Below are 13,486 nucleotides of genomic sequence, written 5' to 3' on the forward strand. Positions count from 1 at the left end.
TAACATCCAGGTAATTACAGGAAGTTCAGGTTGCCTGGTCATGTGATATCCTATGGCTAAGACCCAGCAGCAAGCTTATAGCTCTTTGTCAAAGGATAATAATTACCTGCAGGAGGGGTTATGAATTTTTTTCCCAAAACCTTAGAGGTGTGTGCCATGATTCTCCTATTGTACGTGCCAGAGACTTCACACTGCTAGACATTTTGAGTTCATTGGATCTGGTGGCCCAAACTGAGAAACAGCTTGCAATGCAGCCTAGACTTGCTACAGAGCCTTATTTTGCTGGAGTCCCCATTCAAACTCAGTCCTATGGGTTACTTAGTAATTGGTGGCATGTGTTACCTCTAATACTCAGAATAGCCTACCAAGCTTTTGTGCCCCCTACCCCTTCTTGGGTGATATGTGGTTTTGGTGCAGCAATGTGTCATCAGAGGTTATTCTGACATGCTAAAGAGCACTGGACTCAGAAATGTCACTGAGGTGGCCGACCCCTGACTCTTCATAGGGTCTACCTCCTGCCCTCTAGCTCATAAAGCTTCAGAAAGACATTTGTAGTACTTGCTACTTCCTACTCATCAGGTTTGATTTGCATAATGTTATCAATGTCATGAGTCAGGGTGATGTTTTATACAATGTCAAGATGATCAATATCTCTGCAGACTGTGTGATGGCTGAGAGCAGGTAATCTGACTTAGCATGAAGCAAGACCCTGAAGATGTACCGGGGACACTGTCAAGGGAAAACACACTGCTTTTGGTGGTCCTAGTAAATGGTTAAAATCTAAGGGGGCAGGGGAGAAAACACAGGTCCATGAGCCCACTGTGATTCAAACTTGGCCTATAGCTTAATCAATCACCTGACCCCTATAAATCCCTGCTTCGAATGTTGGAGCCTCAACGTTTGGGTCTCTAGCAATTAGCATCAATGAGAAATGGTATCTAATAATCCCCCCCAAATTTGGGTGTTTCCATTCCCCAGTACACATTCACTCTAGAAAATGGCCACAGGGAAACCGATAGCAGTGCTGCAAGGTCTCTACTCAAAAGAACCCAGCGTTCCCTTAAATTGAAGGGCTCTGGGCCTCTGAACTCATTTAGATCTGGAAACTGAATGAGAGGTTATAGCTATCCTCCTAATAGATGTGATTTTATTTTCACATATTTGACAAATATGTATTGACACATCCTACTCTTAGTACACTCTTAGTACATACTCTTAATACTCTTATACTTTTTTTCTTTTTTGCGTAGTACACTCTCACAAATATTATGAAGGAAAACCAATGATGTAGTCAGATTTCACAAAAAAATGTAATTGTAAAAAGTACTTCAAGTGGATTCATATCTAATATTACTGATAAAACTTATGTCTTGAAATATTAGCTTAATGAAGCCATCTAATGGCAAATGTTTTAAAATATCTTCACCATCCTTTATATTTTGTTTTTTTTCCTATGTGTATCTTATAATGTATAGTAGTGAACGTATGTATTTTATAGGCATACATTTATAGGTATACGCAGAAGTTCTTTCACTGACAAGGATGTATGATTAAATATTCAGAGGCCACCAATCTAGGATCATATGAGAAGTCAGTTTCTAAGCTCAGTCCAGACACTTCTTTTGCCTTTATTCCTAGTTAGTTCTGGATCTCAAAACATATAGACAGATAGAATTATACTAAGTTATTATATTTTTCTCATTTACATCTAAACTAAGAACTCTTAAGAAAAGCTGTAGTACAATGATGTATTTTTAAACGATTTTAAAGAATAGGAACTATTCATCCTATCTACCCATGAAAATCTATTAATTAAACCTGTCAAATCACAGACAACTTGCTTTAGCAGGTGCAGAGACATAAAATACTGTCTTTTAACTCTATGCATAAATAGAAAACAGGAAATCTTACTTGTGAAACTCAGATGCTCTGAAGTGGCTTCATTTTAATTTACATACCTATGGGGATGAGAAATGGCTGTAGGGCTTCAAAAATGTAGGGAATACAGAATCCTGCCCAAACTCAACTACAAATACTTTTTTGAAGTGTTCATAAAAAACAGTGGTTTTCAGAAACACTACTTTTTAGTCTGGCAAACTTCAGAGTTCAAAAGCACATGTACTCCACTTTCATCCCCAACAAGGCTAGTAGCTACCCTCTAAAGCAGAGGTTCTCAACATTTTCTTTTTGCCGAACTGCAAAATGGATTATGATCACATGTGTACACTCCTACGGTGCATGCCCCCTTTCCTAAGTTGTACAGAGAAAAATAAAGCAAGAAGCACTAAGAATTTCCGGGGTGGTGTTAGGAGGACACTATTCACAAAAGAATTGTACAAAGCTATGAGATTCTTCTGTTAAAACATTTTAAAAGTAATTTATAAATATATAAATTATATATCTGATGAATCAGTTTTAAAATATTAAATATTATTGTAATATTGTATTTTTAATATTTTAACTTAAAAATTACTATTTTATAAAAATCAGTTGACTTTCCTAGCTCTCCAGTTCAGATACTATTAATAGGTGACCAGATAGCACTGAATAAGTATAAATATTTTGGTTTTCTGGACCCAATTTCAATGTGTATTGCGGGTTTAGTTCTTACACATACAAGCAGTGCCCTGCTGAACATTTAACAATTCAACTCAAGTCTGACAATATCTACCTGCAGATAGTATTAGATTCCACAGGTTAAGGGTTCAGTCTTTCAAGACTGCCACCTCCCCACTCCCCTACTCCCCCCACACATTTCAGACTCCTATGGGCTGTTACTTGTGCTTCTGACCTCTGGCTAGAAATCAGAAGGTCCCACAACACTCTTCTCCACTAAATTAATTTCCTAGAGTGGCTCATGAACTCAGAGAAACATTTTACTTACTACATGTTCATTACCAAAGGATGTAACTCAGAACAGCCAGATGGAAGAGATGCATAGGGCGAGGTATGGGGAAAGGGCAGGAGCTTCCAAGCCCTCTCCAGGTGGGTCACTCTCCCCAATCTCCACTTATTAACGTGGAAGCTCTCCAAACCCTGCCCCTGTAGGGTTTTAGAGAGGCTTCATTAAATAAGCGTGATTGATTAATTCCTGCCCCTCACCCTCAATGCAGAGGTTGGGTAGGGTGGGGACAGAAAGTTCCAACCCTCTAATCCACGATTGGCTCCAAAGGTAACCAGCTATCATCCCTCAGTATTTTTCAAAACCATCTTACTAACATAAGAGACACCTTTAAGCTCTCATCACTTGGGAAATTCCAACAGTTTTGGGAGCTGTGAGCCAAGAACCATGAACAAAAACCAAACATATATGTGCTTATTATCAATCACAATAAGCCTTGTGAAATACCTTGTGAAATACCTAAATACCAAGAGAAATACCTAAAATTTATTCATTTTAGTATATTGAAAATATCCTCAGTGTACATTTCACCTGCTTTATCACTTTGTCTACATTTGATTTGGTAATCCTCTCACCATTCTTTTTCTTGAAGATTTTTTTTTTTTTAAAGATTTTATTTATTTATTTGAGAGAGAGACAGTGAGAGAGCATGAGCGAGGAGAAGGTCAGAGGGAGAAGCAGACTCCCCATGGAGCTGGGAGCCCGATGTGGGACTCGATCCCGGGACCCCGGGATCATGACCTGAGCCGAAGGCAGTCGTCCAACCAACTGAGCCACCCAGCCGTCCCGAAGATTTTATTATTTATGAGAGAGCATGCAAGTGCGGGGCGGTGGTGGGCAGCGGTGCACAGGGATGGGGAGAAGCGGACTCCGCACAGAGCAGGGAGCCCTGATGCAGGCCTCAATGCAGGGACACTGAGATCATGACCTGAGCTGAAGGCAGACACTTAACCAACTGATCCACCCAGGTACCCCCCCTAACTCTCATCATTCATGACAATTTTTTTTTTTTCCCCTCACAGAAACTATAGAGCTATATTCACTTTTTCCCAGTGTCTTTGCCTTCCTTTTAAAAAATGTTCCTGTTAAGGGGCACCTGGGTGGCTCAGTTGGTTAAACTTATGCCTCTGGCTCAGGTCATGATCTCAGGGTCCTGGGATCCAGCTCCACATCGGGCTCTCTGCTCAGCAAGAAGCCTGCTTTTCCCTCTCCCTCTGCCTGTTGCTCTGCCTATTTGTGCTCTGTCAAATAAATACAAAACATCTTAAAAAAAAAAAAAATAGGGGCACCTGGGTGGCTCAGTGGGTTAAGCCGCTGCCTTCGGCTCAGGTCATGATCTCAGGGTCCTGGGATCGAGCCCCGCATCGGGCTCTCTGCTCAGCAGGGAGCCTGCTTCCTCCTCTCTCTCTACCTGCCTCTCTGCCTGCTTGTGATCTCTCTCTGTCAAATAAATAAATAAAATCTTTAAAAAAAAAAAAAAAAAAAAAAGTACACATTACTTTAAAAAAGAAATGTTCCTGTTAAGAATTTAAAACAGAATCATGAAATATCAAAGCACTAACCTGGCTTGCTAGGTAATACAACCTGTGTGATTCCTAGTGTCCTTAAGGAGGTAACTTCAGCTTCCACCCAAAAAAGCTTCTCTTGAATTCAACTGAAAATGTTTCTGTAAAAATGTAAATGGACTCAAATTTAAGAAAGATTATTTTAGCCATTACAAGAATTTGTTCATGATATACTTCATACCTGATCATGAAACCCTAATGATAAAGATTCTAAACCACTAGTCAAAGGTGTCACAGATAGCACAAAGTCAGGTTCCAGTTTTCCAATTCTATACTTCAATATTACAGCAGAGAAACATTGTAATTTTGAATTGAAGAATAACTCAAACAATTGGGGAGACGGCTGAAAAGCAAATTGATTATTCATTTCCTAATAAAATCGGCTCTTTAGACATTTTATTAAAAATTTTAAAATAGGGGCGCCTGGGTGGCTCAGTGGGTTAAGCCGCTGCCTTCGGCTCAGGTCATGATCCCAGGTCCTGGGTTCGAGCCCCACATCGGGCTTTCTGCTCAGCAGGGAGCCTGCTTCCTCCTCTCTCTCTGCCTGCCTCTCTGCCTACTTGTGATTTCTCTCTGTCAAATAAATAAATAAAATCTTTAAAAAAAAAAAAAAAAAAAAATTTTAAAATATATTTACTACATAATCTGTTAAATTCTGGTAATCCTTAAACACCTTTTAAGTAACATTCATAGCCAATCTTAAAGAGACTGTTATTTTGGAATTTTTGCTATTGAATTTAACATTTGTTTTTATTTTTTTTTTAAAGATTTTATTTATTTATTTGTCAGAGAGAGAGAAGCGAGAGCGAGCACAGGCAGACAGAGTGGCAGGCAGAGGCAGAGGGACAAGCAGGCTCCCCGCCAAGCAAGGAGCCCGATGTGGGACTCGATCCCAGGATGCTGGGATCATGACCTGAGCCGAAGGCAGCTGCCCAACCAACTGAGCCACCCAGGCGTCCCTAACATTTGCTTTTAAAGAAAATCGTCCTCCTTAGTGGACGAATGGATCTAAAAAAAATTAAGAGACTCTCTAGGGGAACTGAGTGACATGATCTTCAATCAAGGATTATCTTGCTAGGGAAGCTTGGCTGCCTCAGTTGGTAGAGTTTGCAACTCTTGATCTCAGGGTTGTGAGTTCGAGTCCCACGTTGGGTGTAGAGATTATTTAAAAATTTTTTAACAAGGAACTATCTTGCTAAATTATTAGTGCAACAAATATGAGGGTAAACAACACTGGCTGAGTCTCAAAAAATGTTACTTCCTACAAAATCCATGCTTCACTACAGCAAAAGAGAAAACCAAAAAAGAGTCAAACAATGAATCTAGGAAACAGAAATAACAAAAGCAAATTTCTGCAAGAAGTGCATGGTTGACACCTGAGCAACATACCCAGCAGAAAACTGTTCCACACTGGAGGACAGAGGGTTTTAGAAGCATCTTCAGGGTTGAGGAATTACCACATATCATCATATAGAAAATTATAAGTTCCTTTACAGAGTTAAGTCAGATGCTTCAAGAAAATGAGGACAGTATTGACTTCTGGAATAACAAATTAGTGTAAGAAATAAATTCAATCATGTCGTGGCTACTTGGGTCAATGGGGAACAAAGTTTACAGTCATAATAATGAAAATACTTTATTTGGGATATATAAAGACTGAACTATTAATATATCAGAAAAATGGAGGAGTCATACAAGTAAGCAGAATTTCCACTTTCTAGTACAAAGTCAAATAATTGATGAACCAAAAGGTAGCAGTATATTCATATTATTTAGAACTATAAATTCTACAACTGCTACATGAATAAGGAATTTTCCTCTACGAATGTGAAAGGACACAACCTCTGGTCACAAAGCTTCTGTATGACTGATTTTTGACACTATTTGCATATAATGTTGGGGGGTAGGGACAATGGTGAGACAGAAACGAGACAACAGTTTTACACATCAAAAAATAATCTCCAGCCAGCCCCCCCCCCCCCAAAAAAATCTCCAGGGGCACCTTGGTGGCTCAGTGGGTTAAGCCTCTGCCTTTGGCTCAGGTCATGATCTCAGGGTCCTGGGATCAAGCCCTGCATCGGGCTCTCTGCTCAGTGGGGAGCCTGTTTTCCCCCGGCCACCCCCATCTGCTGCTCTGCCTACTTGTGATTTCTCTCTGTCAAATGAATAAATAAAATCTTTAAAAAAATGCCTAAACCCATCCACACTGGTGTGTTTTTCCTTTTGTTTCCTTTCCTTTTCTTTCTTTAACAAATTTTAGGCAAAGGCTTATGGGTCAATATTTATAAAAATCACAGTCTTTTACTGTTAGTACTAATATAGTTTTAAAAAGAAATTTGTTTTTCACATTTTAATGTCTTTAAAAGTACTCAAAGAATTCATTCATTATCGTTCTGCTTTTCAGAAAGTACTTTTGAGGTAGATCTGTTCCGGATTCTTTTTCTTTTTCTTTTCTTTTCAGAGGCAGATGATTCTGGGTCCTGTGTTTTCTTTTTTTTCTTCAAACAGCTCAGAGGATTGGGGCCACTTATTTTCTTGCGTTTTTTTCTTCTTCTCTGCTCCTGGTTTTTCGCTAAACCTTGTTCTTCTTTGAGTTGCTTGATACTTTGTTTCTCATGCACTGAGACAAGCTGACCTGACTCTACTGCTTTAACAAAGGCAACTGTTTTGGGAGAAGGTTTGTCCAAGACTATAGTGTTCTGAATAATAAACATGAGAGGAACTCCAGGCTTTTTCTTTACTTTCATAGACAAATTCTGATCCTATTAAAAGGAAAAAATAGAATTGTTCAGTTCAAATATGCCAGTCAAATAAGATGCCTTAAATAGTAAAAATAAAAGAGATCGCCAAGTTTTACTTTTCAAATCAGTATGTCTCACTAACGGGAATACACTTAATGACCTAAAAAAAAAAAAAAAAAAGACAGACATGAAATCTGAACACAGTTAAATGCCAACTAAGGTGAACTAGACTTACCAATATTCTAGGACCAAAAATTACACACTAAGGCAAAGGTAAGTATGTTAGGCAATGTTCCATATCTTCGAAAAGGGTTAGGAATTTTAACACCGGTTGCAGGAACAGCAACAACGTAAGAATTGGCTGACTCAGATTCTAGAACTAACTCTGCATCTAACTGTGTGATTTTATAATTCTAAAAGCGTATTTAAGCAAATCTGTATGTACATGCACTTATTGGATAATATCAACGCTGAGAGTCTCTCCTACCACAACACTCCTCTGCCCCGGATCTTTAAAAGTGTAAAACAGTTCCTTATTGGTAGCACAATTTCAAATAATATGAAACATGACTTCTTGAGAAAAAATATGAAATACAGGAACACAAGAAAACACTGATGAATACAGAATATAAAATTTTTGCTCTACTTATTTTCCCTTTAAGAACCCTGAAACAGGGGCGCCTGGGTGGCTCAGTGGGTTAAAGCCTCTGCCTTCAGCTCAGGTCATGATCCCAGGGTCCTGGGATCGAGCCCCACATCGGGATCTCTGCTCCGCAGGGAGCCTGCTTCCCCCTCTTTCTCTGCCTGCCTCTCTGCCTACTTGTGATCTCTGTCTGTCAAATAAATAAATAAAATCTTAAAAAACAAAAAAAGAACCCTGAAACATACAATCACATCTCTTTGTCAATAATTTTATTTAAAAAAAAAACTTAAGAATCCTCAAATTTTCCAATGACAACTGCTTTTATCGACTGCAAATTAACTTAAAAGCCTGCATTTTAAAAAGTCAAAACATTTTGACAATGCACTTCCACCTAAGTTTTCCTGATTATATGTAGCTCCAAATGAAATATAGATAGAAAGGTTAAAAAAAAAAAAAAGAAATATAGATAGAAATGATTAAAAGATTAAAATTGACTCTGGTTTTAAAAGCAGTTATCACCTGTGTTGCCACAAAATAGTGATGAGGATTTCCCTCTTCAACCATGGCCAGTAGACATTCTGATCCACTCACAGCGTTCTTGAAATGGGGACAATTTCGGACTTGGCATTTTTGTGCAATCAGTTTTGCCCCATATAAGTCTTTTCCCAATGTTTCTAATTCTTTTAACACACACCTGGGGAAAAAATCTTATTAGCAGCTCACCACTGTAACAGATACCTATCAGTTGTTCACATAAAGCAAGTATTAAAAAATTACCCAATTTTGAACAAATTAAAACTATATCATTACAGGGGCGCCTGGGTGGCTCAGTGGGTTAAGCCGCTGCCTTCGGCTCAGGTCATGGTCTCAGGGTCCTGGGATCGAGTCCCACATCGGGCTCTCTGCTCAGCGGGAAGCCTGCTTCCCTCTCTCTCTCTCTGCCTGCCTCTCTGTCTACTTGTGATCTCTCTCTGTCAAATAAATAAATAAAATCTTTAAAAAAAAAAAAAAACTATATCATTACAATCTGAATTTGTCTTATGTTGGCCCCAGTCATATGATATCTATTTCACTCTTTAAAAAACCTGGAAAATACAACCACTGAGTAGAAGGAATAACAGTTAAAATTTACTAAGCATTTATTATGTGTCAGAGAGCACGCTGAATGTCTTTACATAATTTCTCGTTTCAATCTCAAAACAGCTCTAGTTAGGCCCCTTACTTGGAAATTATCCATATTTTAGAGCAACTCACTCTGAGAGATTTCAAGTAACATGCTCAAAAACAGCTAATAAGCAAGCAGTAAAGCCAAAATGTGAATCCAAGTAGTTGACAACAGATGCCTTGCCCCAACCTTTGTGGTATATGCTTCTACTTCAAGTACAAATGGGTACACGTTTAAACTATTTTCAGCACAGAAAAGTAAAAATGTTCAAGTCACCAGCTTAGTAACAATCACAACTTCCTTTTTCACTCTGCATTTTCATACTAATGTAAGTCAATGCTTTGCAAAGCGTCAACTAAAAACTACCCATATCAAACTGACATAGTGATAACTGCATAATTTCTACTCCTTTCTCATCCCCAAATCTGCACCTCTTGAGGAGTCAAATATTAGCATTCTAATAAGCTCCCCAAGCACTTCTTCCATGAAAGAAAAGGAAAGGAAAGGAAGAAAAAGGGAGGGAGGGAGGGAGGGAGGAAGAAAAGGAGAAATAAAGAAAAACTTATAAATACTGAGTCAAAAATTTCTTAGGCTCTAGCCAGCCCTTGTCAGACTCTACCTTGCCTCACTCCCTTTATCATTCCTTTAGTTTTTGTTCAAGAAGAGAGATTTTGTGGGGCGCCTGGGTGGCTCAGTGGGTTAAAGCCTTTGCCTTCGGCTCAGGTCATGGTCCCAGTGTCCTAGGATCGAGCCCCACATGGAGCCCCACACAGAGCCCCACATTGGGCCCTCTGCTCAGCAGGGAACCTGCCTCCTCCTCTCTCTCTCTGCCTGCCTCTCTGCCTACTTGTGATCTCTATCTGTCAAATAAATAAATAAAATCTTAAAAAAAAAAAAGAGAGAGAGAGATTTTGCTTTCTTAGTCATCAGTTCTGAACTCTTTTTAGGAGTTTCAGGCCCAAACTACCAAGTATTTATTGAATATTTCCTGCGGATGTACATCAGCTCTTCAAATTCATGTCTAAAATCAAAGTATTTCCCTGCCTCCAAACTTCTCCAGGGCATGCGATCTCTTTGAATACATGAACTTCCCAGAAGCTGGGCCTAAGTCAGAAATCCTAACTGACCTTTTCTTCATCACCCCTACCCCTACCCCATCAGCTGTTAGAGTTCTAACTCTAACTCTCGGCTGTTGGTATCTATCTCATAATGTCTCTTTGCAGAACTCTTGGGTTTCTCTTTGCAGTTTCCTCTATGAAGTTGGGGCTCCCGTTATTTCTGGATTGGACAACCACAAAATGAGTTTGCCTGCCATCACGCTCTTGCTTCTCCAACTTAGCCCTCACACCTCTGCAGTTAGCTTTTCTAAAAGACAGCTGTTGGGTCTGACAGCATTTCTCTCTTCATTATGCACATCAAGAATTGACAGAATACAAAATAATATGCTTTAAAATAAACCATCAGTATGATGTGTGCTGGGGGTGGTGGGAGTGGATAAATGAAACAAGACTGGACATGTCAACAATTCCAAAAGCTGAGTGATAAGATATTTCATTATACTACTCTACTTTTGTGTATGTATAAAATATTCTGGAAGTTAAAATAACTTCTTTAGGGAAAAAATGCTATAGAGTATAATTTCATGCAGTACTTCCCAAACTTTTTTTGTTATATCAGTATATTAAAAATGTTAATATTTCGGGGCACCTGGGTGGCTCCGTTGTTAAGCATCTGCCTTCGGCTCAGGTCATGATCCCAGGGTCCTGGGATCAAGCCCCGCATCAGCTCCGTACTCTTCGAGAAGCTTGCTTCTCCCTCTCCTACTCCCCCTGCTTGTGTTCCCTCTCTCGCTGTGTCTCTGTCAAATAAATAAATAAAATCTTTTTTAAAAATGTTAACATTTCTCTGGCACACAGGTAAATGAACAGGTTTTGTGTAGCCTTAAGTGATGAACTCAGGGCACAAGCCAACTAACGACTTGTCCGGCAGCCCTAAAGGCTAAGGGGATAAAAATGATTTTGAGGTGCTACTTGAATATGGAAAGCTCTTCACGGAGCAACACTATCGTGAGAAAAGCAGGGCAATGATACTGTGCGCCCGTAAGAGCCCATTCCTCTGTTTGTGTGTGTGTGCATGTGTATACGTAAAGAACCAGATGGACGATACAGCACGTTGACAGTGGTAATTCGTTGGTGTGGTATTATGGGTCATTTTAATTTCTTTTTCTATTTTTTTAAAGTAAATAAGCTACTATGGAAACGGGAACCCCTAAGTTTCTTAGTAGTTCATGCTGTTAAGTTTTTAACCTTCTTCCCAGCTTCACTTCCAACTACATTCTGTGCTCTAACCTCCTTTCCAGGCATTTGACAGCTCCATTTCTTTATTCAAGAGGCCTCCACAAGTCACTTCTATCTTTTCTGTCACTCAAAATAGTCCTCCCCTCAGAACCGAAAGATGAAAAGAAAAGGAGAGAAAGAGAAAGAGAGAGGGAGGGAGGAAGAAAAGGAGAAATAAAAAATTATAAATACTGAGTCAAAAATTTCTTAAGCTCCAGCCAGCCCCTGTCAGACTCTACCTTGCCCCGCTCCCTTTAGTCTTTAAGAAAACTCAAAAGTTTAAGAGAAGCTCAAAAGTTATCTCCTTTATGAAACCTTCCACGATTCCATCCTCCCTCCTATGTCCAGGAGGCCCCATCTTAAGTGTTCTCACACCGAGGGAGTCACAACACACTGGAGTCAAAACACACCCATGGAGGCTGACTGATGCACTTCACTGGCCCATGAGGGCTGGACGTTTGTCCTGGTCACCAAGTTATCCTCAGTGACTAGAGCACTGCCCGGCATACAGCTGGTGCTTAATAAAGACAGCCGAATAAACAAATGAGCATGGGCAGAGGTCTTAACCTCGAGTTCTGAATGCTCTTTCTGGGAATCGAAGATGTTCGCTCACACAGCAGTTGTGAGGCTTGAAAACTGTTCGTTCACACTAGAAAAAGCGAGGCAAATAGGAGCAACCATTTAAAAGGGGCAGGTTTTGGATACCAGCGAGGGCTCTACATACACGATACCTCGTTTGATCCTTCCGGCAACCTTTTTTTTTTTTTTTTAAGATTTTATTTATTTATTTGACAGATAGAGATCACAAGTAGGCAGAGAGGCAGGCAGAGAGAGAGGAAGGGAAGCAGGCTCCCTGCTGAGCAGAGAGCCCGATGCGGGACTCGATCCCAGGACCCTGAGATCATGACCTGAGCCGAAGGCAGAGGCTTAACCCACTGAGCCACCCAGGCGCCCTCCGGAAACCTTTTGAGGTTCGGTCTCTGCTTTACAGATGAGAAATCCAAGGCTCGGAGATGAACTCGCAGGAGATCACAAAGCGGGTAGGACTGGGACCTAGATTCGAAGCCGGGTCGCACTAGAAAGCACGGGCTCATCTGCCAGGCCAACGACGGGAAGAGCCGCAGGGCACTGTACTTTCTACCTACGCTGCAGACGCCCGCCTGACCTCCTCAGTGCCCCCACTCCACTGTCAATTCCTCCCGGGTGGGGCGTTCTGCACGCCGCGGCCTCGCCTCCACCACGCCCGCAGGATCCCCGGGCCTCCTCCCCGGACCTCCTCTCCAGACCCGCCTGGCCCACCTGGTGGTGCACAGCTGTGTCTCCCCCATGAGGTAGCGGGGCAACTGCTCCCGCAGCTGGATACGGCCGCGCAGCGCCGCCTGACAGAAGGTACCGTCCAGCAGGATCTGGTACGGCTCGCGAACTCCGAAATTATTGCGGAAGAACCCGAGATGCTTCTTGGCATGTTTCTGCCTCGTGATCTTCATGCCTGACTTAAACGGACCGACACAGTGGGTAGTAGCAGCCGTCTACCTCACCGCCCGCTCCTGCCGGAAGTAAAGTGCCTTTGCCCCCGGAAGCAAACGCCCCCATCTGCCGGACCGTCCTGGTGACGGCACGCCCAGACGAGCGCGCGCTTTAAGGTGCGCGCCCTGGGGGCGGTGCTTGTGCCTGGCAGTATAACGATAATCAACGAGAATATGGAACCTTAATACGCTACAGACATTATTCTAAGTAATTTACCAAATTACCCTTTAATGTTTACAATTCCCAAGTGGGGGAAAGAAAGAGATCAAAGTAATTGGGCAACTCTGAGCATGTCTGTCCTAGTTGCCTTCCCTCAAAGAAATTAAGCGCCTTTGCAAAGGGCACGTGGGTCTTTAGTGTTACAACTATCACTGGAACCAGGACTGAAGTTAAGGGCTGCCTGTAGTTCAAATATTCTTGCTATCCACCCTCCATAAGAACTGCTGTTACTGAGTGCCAAACTTAGGGCAGAAGATGGCACCATTTTGCATCTCCTCCGCCCCTTAAGACCATTCTAAATCACTTACACAGGGTGTTTTGGAAAAAAACTCCCAAGAGCTTCATTTTTTATGTGTCAGAATCCCGAAACTTGAGTCCTAGTTCTATC

General features: G+C 41.1%; 1 protein-coding gene and 1 long non-coding RNA gene across 2 annotated transcripts; both read right to left on the minus strand.

Annotated features, from left to right (window-relative positions):
• Positions 1-1,130: 1,130 nt before the first annotated feature.
• LOC125097790 (uncharacterized) lies at positions 1,131-4,081 on the minus strand. The gene is made up of 2 exons (XR_007126618.1): positions 3,901-4,081; positions 1,131-2,879 (listed from the first exon to the last, which is right to left on the minus strand). It is a non-coding gene; the product is annotated as an uncharacterized LOC125097790 (long non-coding RNA).
• Positions 4,082-6,681: 2,600 nt separating this feature from the next.
• Positions 6,682-12,923, minus strand: UTP23 (UTP23 small subunit processome component). The gene is made up of 3 exons (XM_047725816.1): positions 12,652-12,923; positions 8,371-8,545; positions 6,682-7,229 (listed from the first exon to the last, which is right to left on the minus strand). The coding sequence occupies exons 1-3, from the start codon at positions 12,837-12,839 to the stop codon at positions 6,846-6,848; spliced, it is 747 nt and encodes a 248-aa protein (XP_047581772.1). The 5' UTR covers positions 12,840-12,923; the 3' UTR covers positions 6,682-6,845.
• Between the last annotated feature and the right edge of the window lie 563 nt (positions 12,924-13,486).

The sequence above is a fragment of the Lutra lutra genome, chromosome 4, assembly GCF_902655055.1.
Source record: "Lutra lutra chromosome 4, mLutLut1.2, whole genome shotgun sequence".
NCBI lineage: Eukaryota > Metazoa > Chordata > Mammalia > Carnivora > Mustelidae > Lutra > Lutra lutra.

Excerpts from the sequence above, each read along its gene's own strand:
- UTP23 (XM_047725816.1), bottom strand. The coding sequence starts at position 12,839 with ATGAAGATCACGAGGCAGAAACATGCCAAGAAGCATCTCGGGTTCTTC. Across the intron at positions 8,546-12,651 it reads ACACAGCTGTGCACCACCAG|GTGTGTGTTAAAAGAATTAG; the intron begins GTGGGCCAGGCG and ends TTTTTTCCCCAG. Across the intron at positions 7,230-8,370 it reads ACTATTTTGTGGCAACACAG|GATCAGAATTTGTCTATGAA; the intron begins GTGATAACTGCT and ends TCCTTTTAATAG.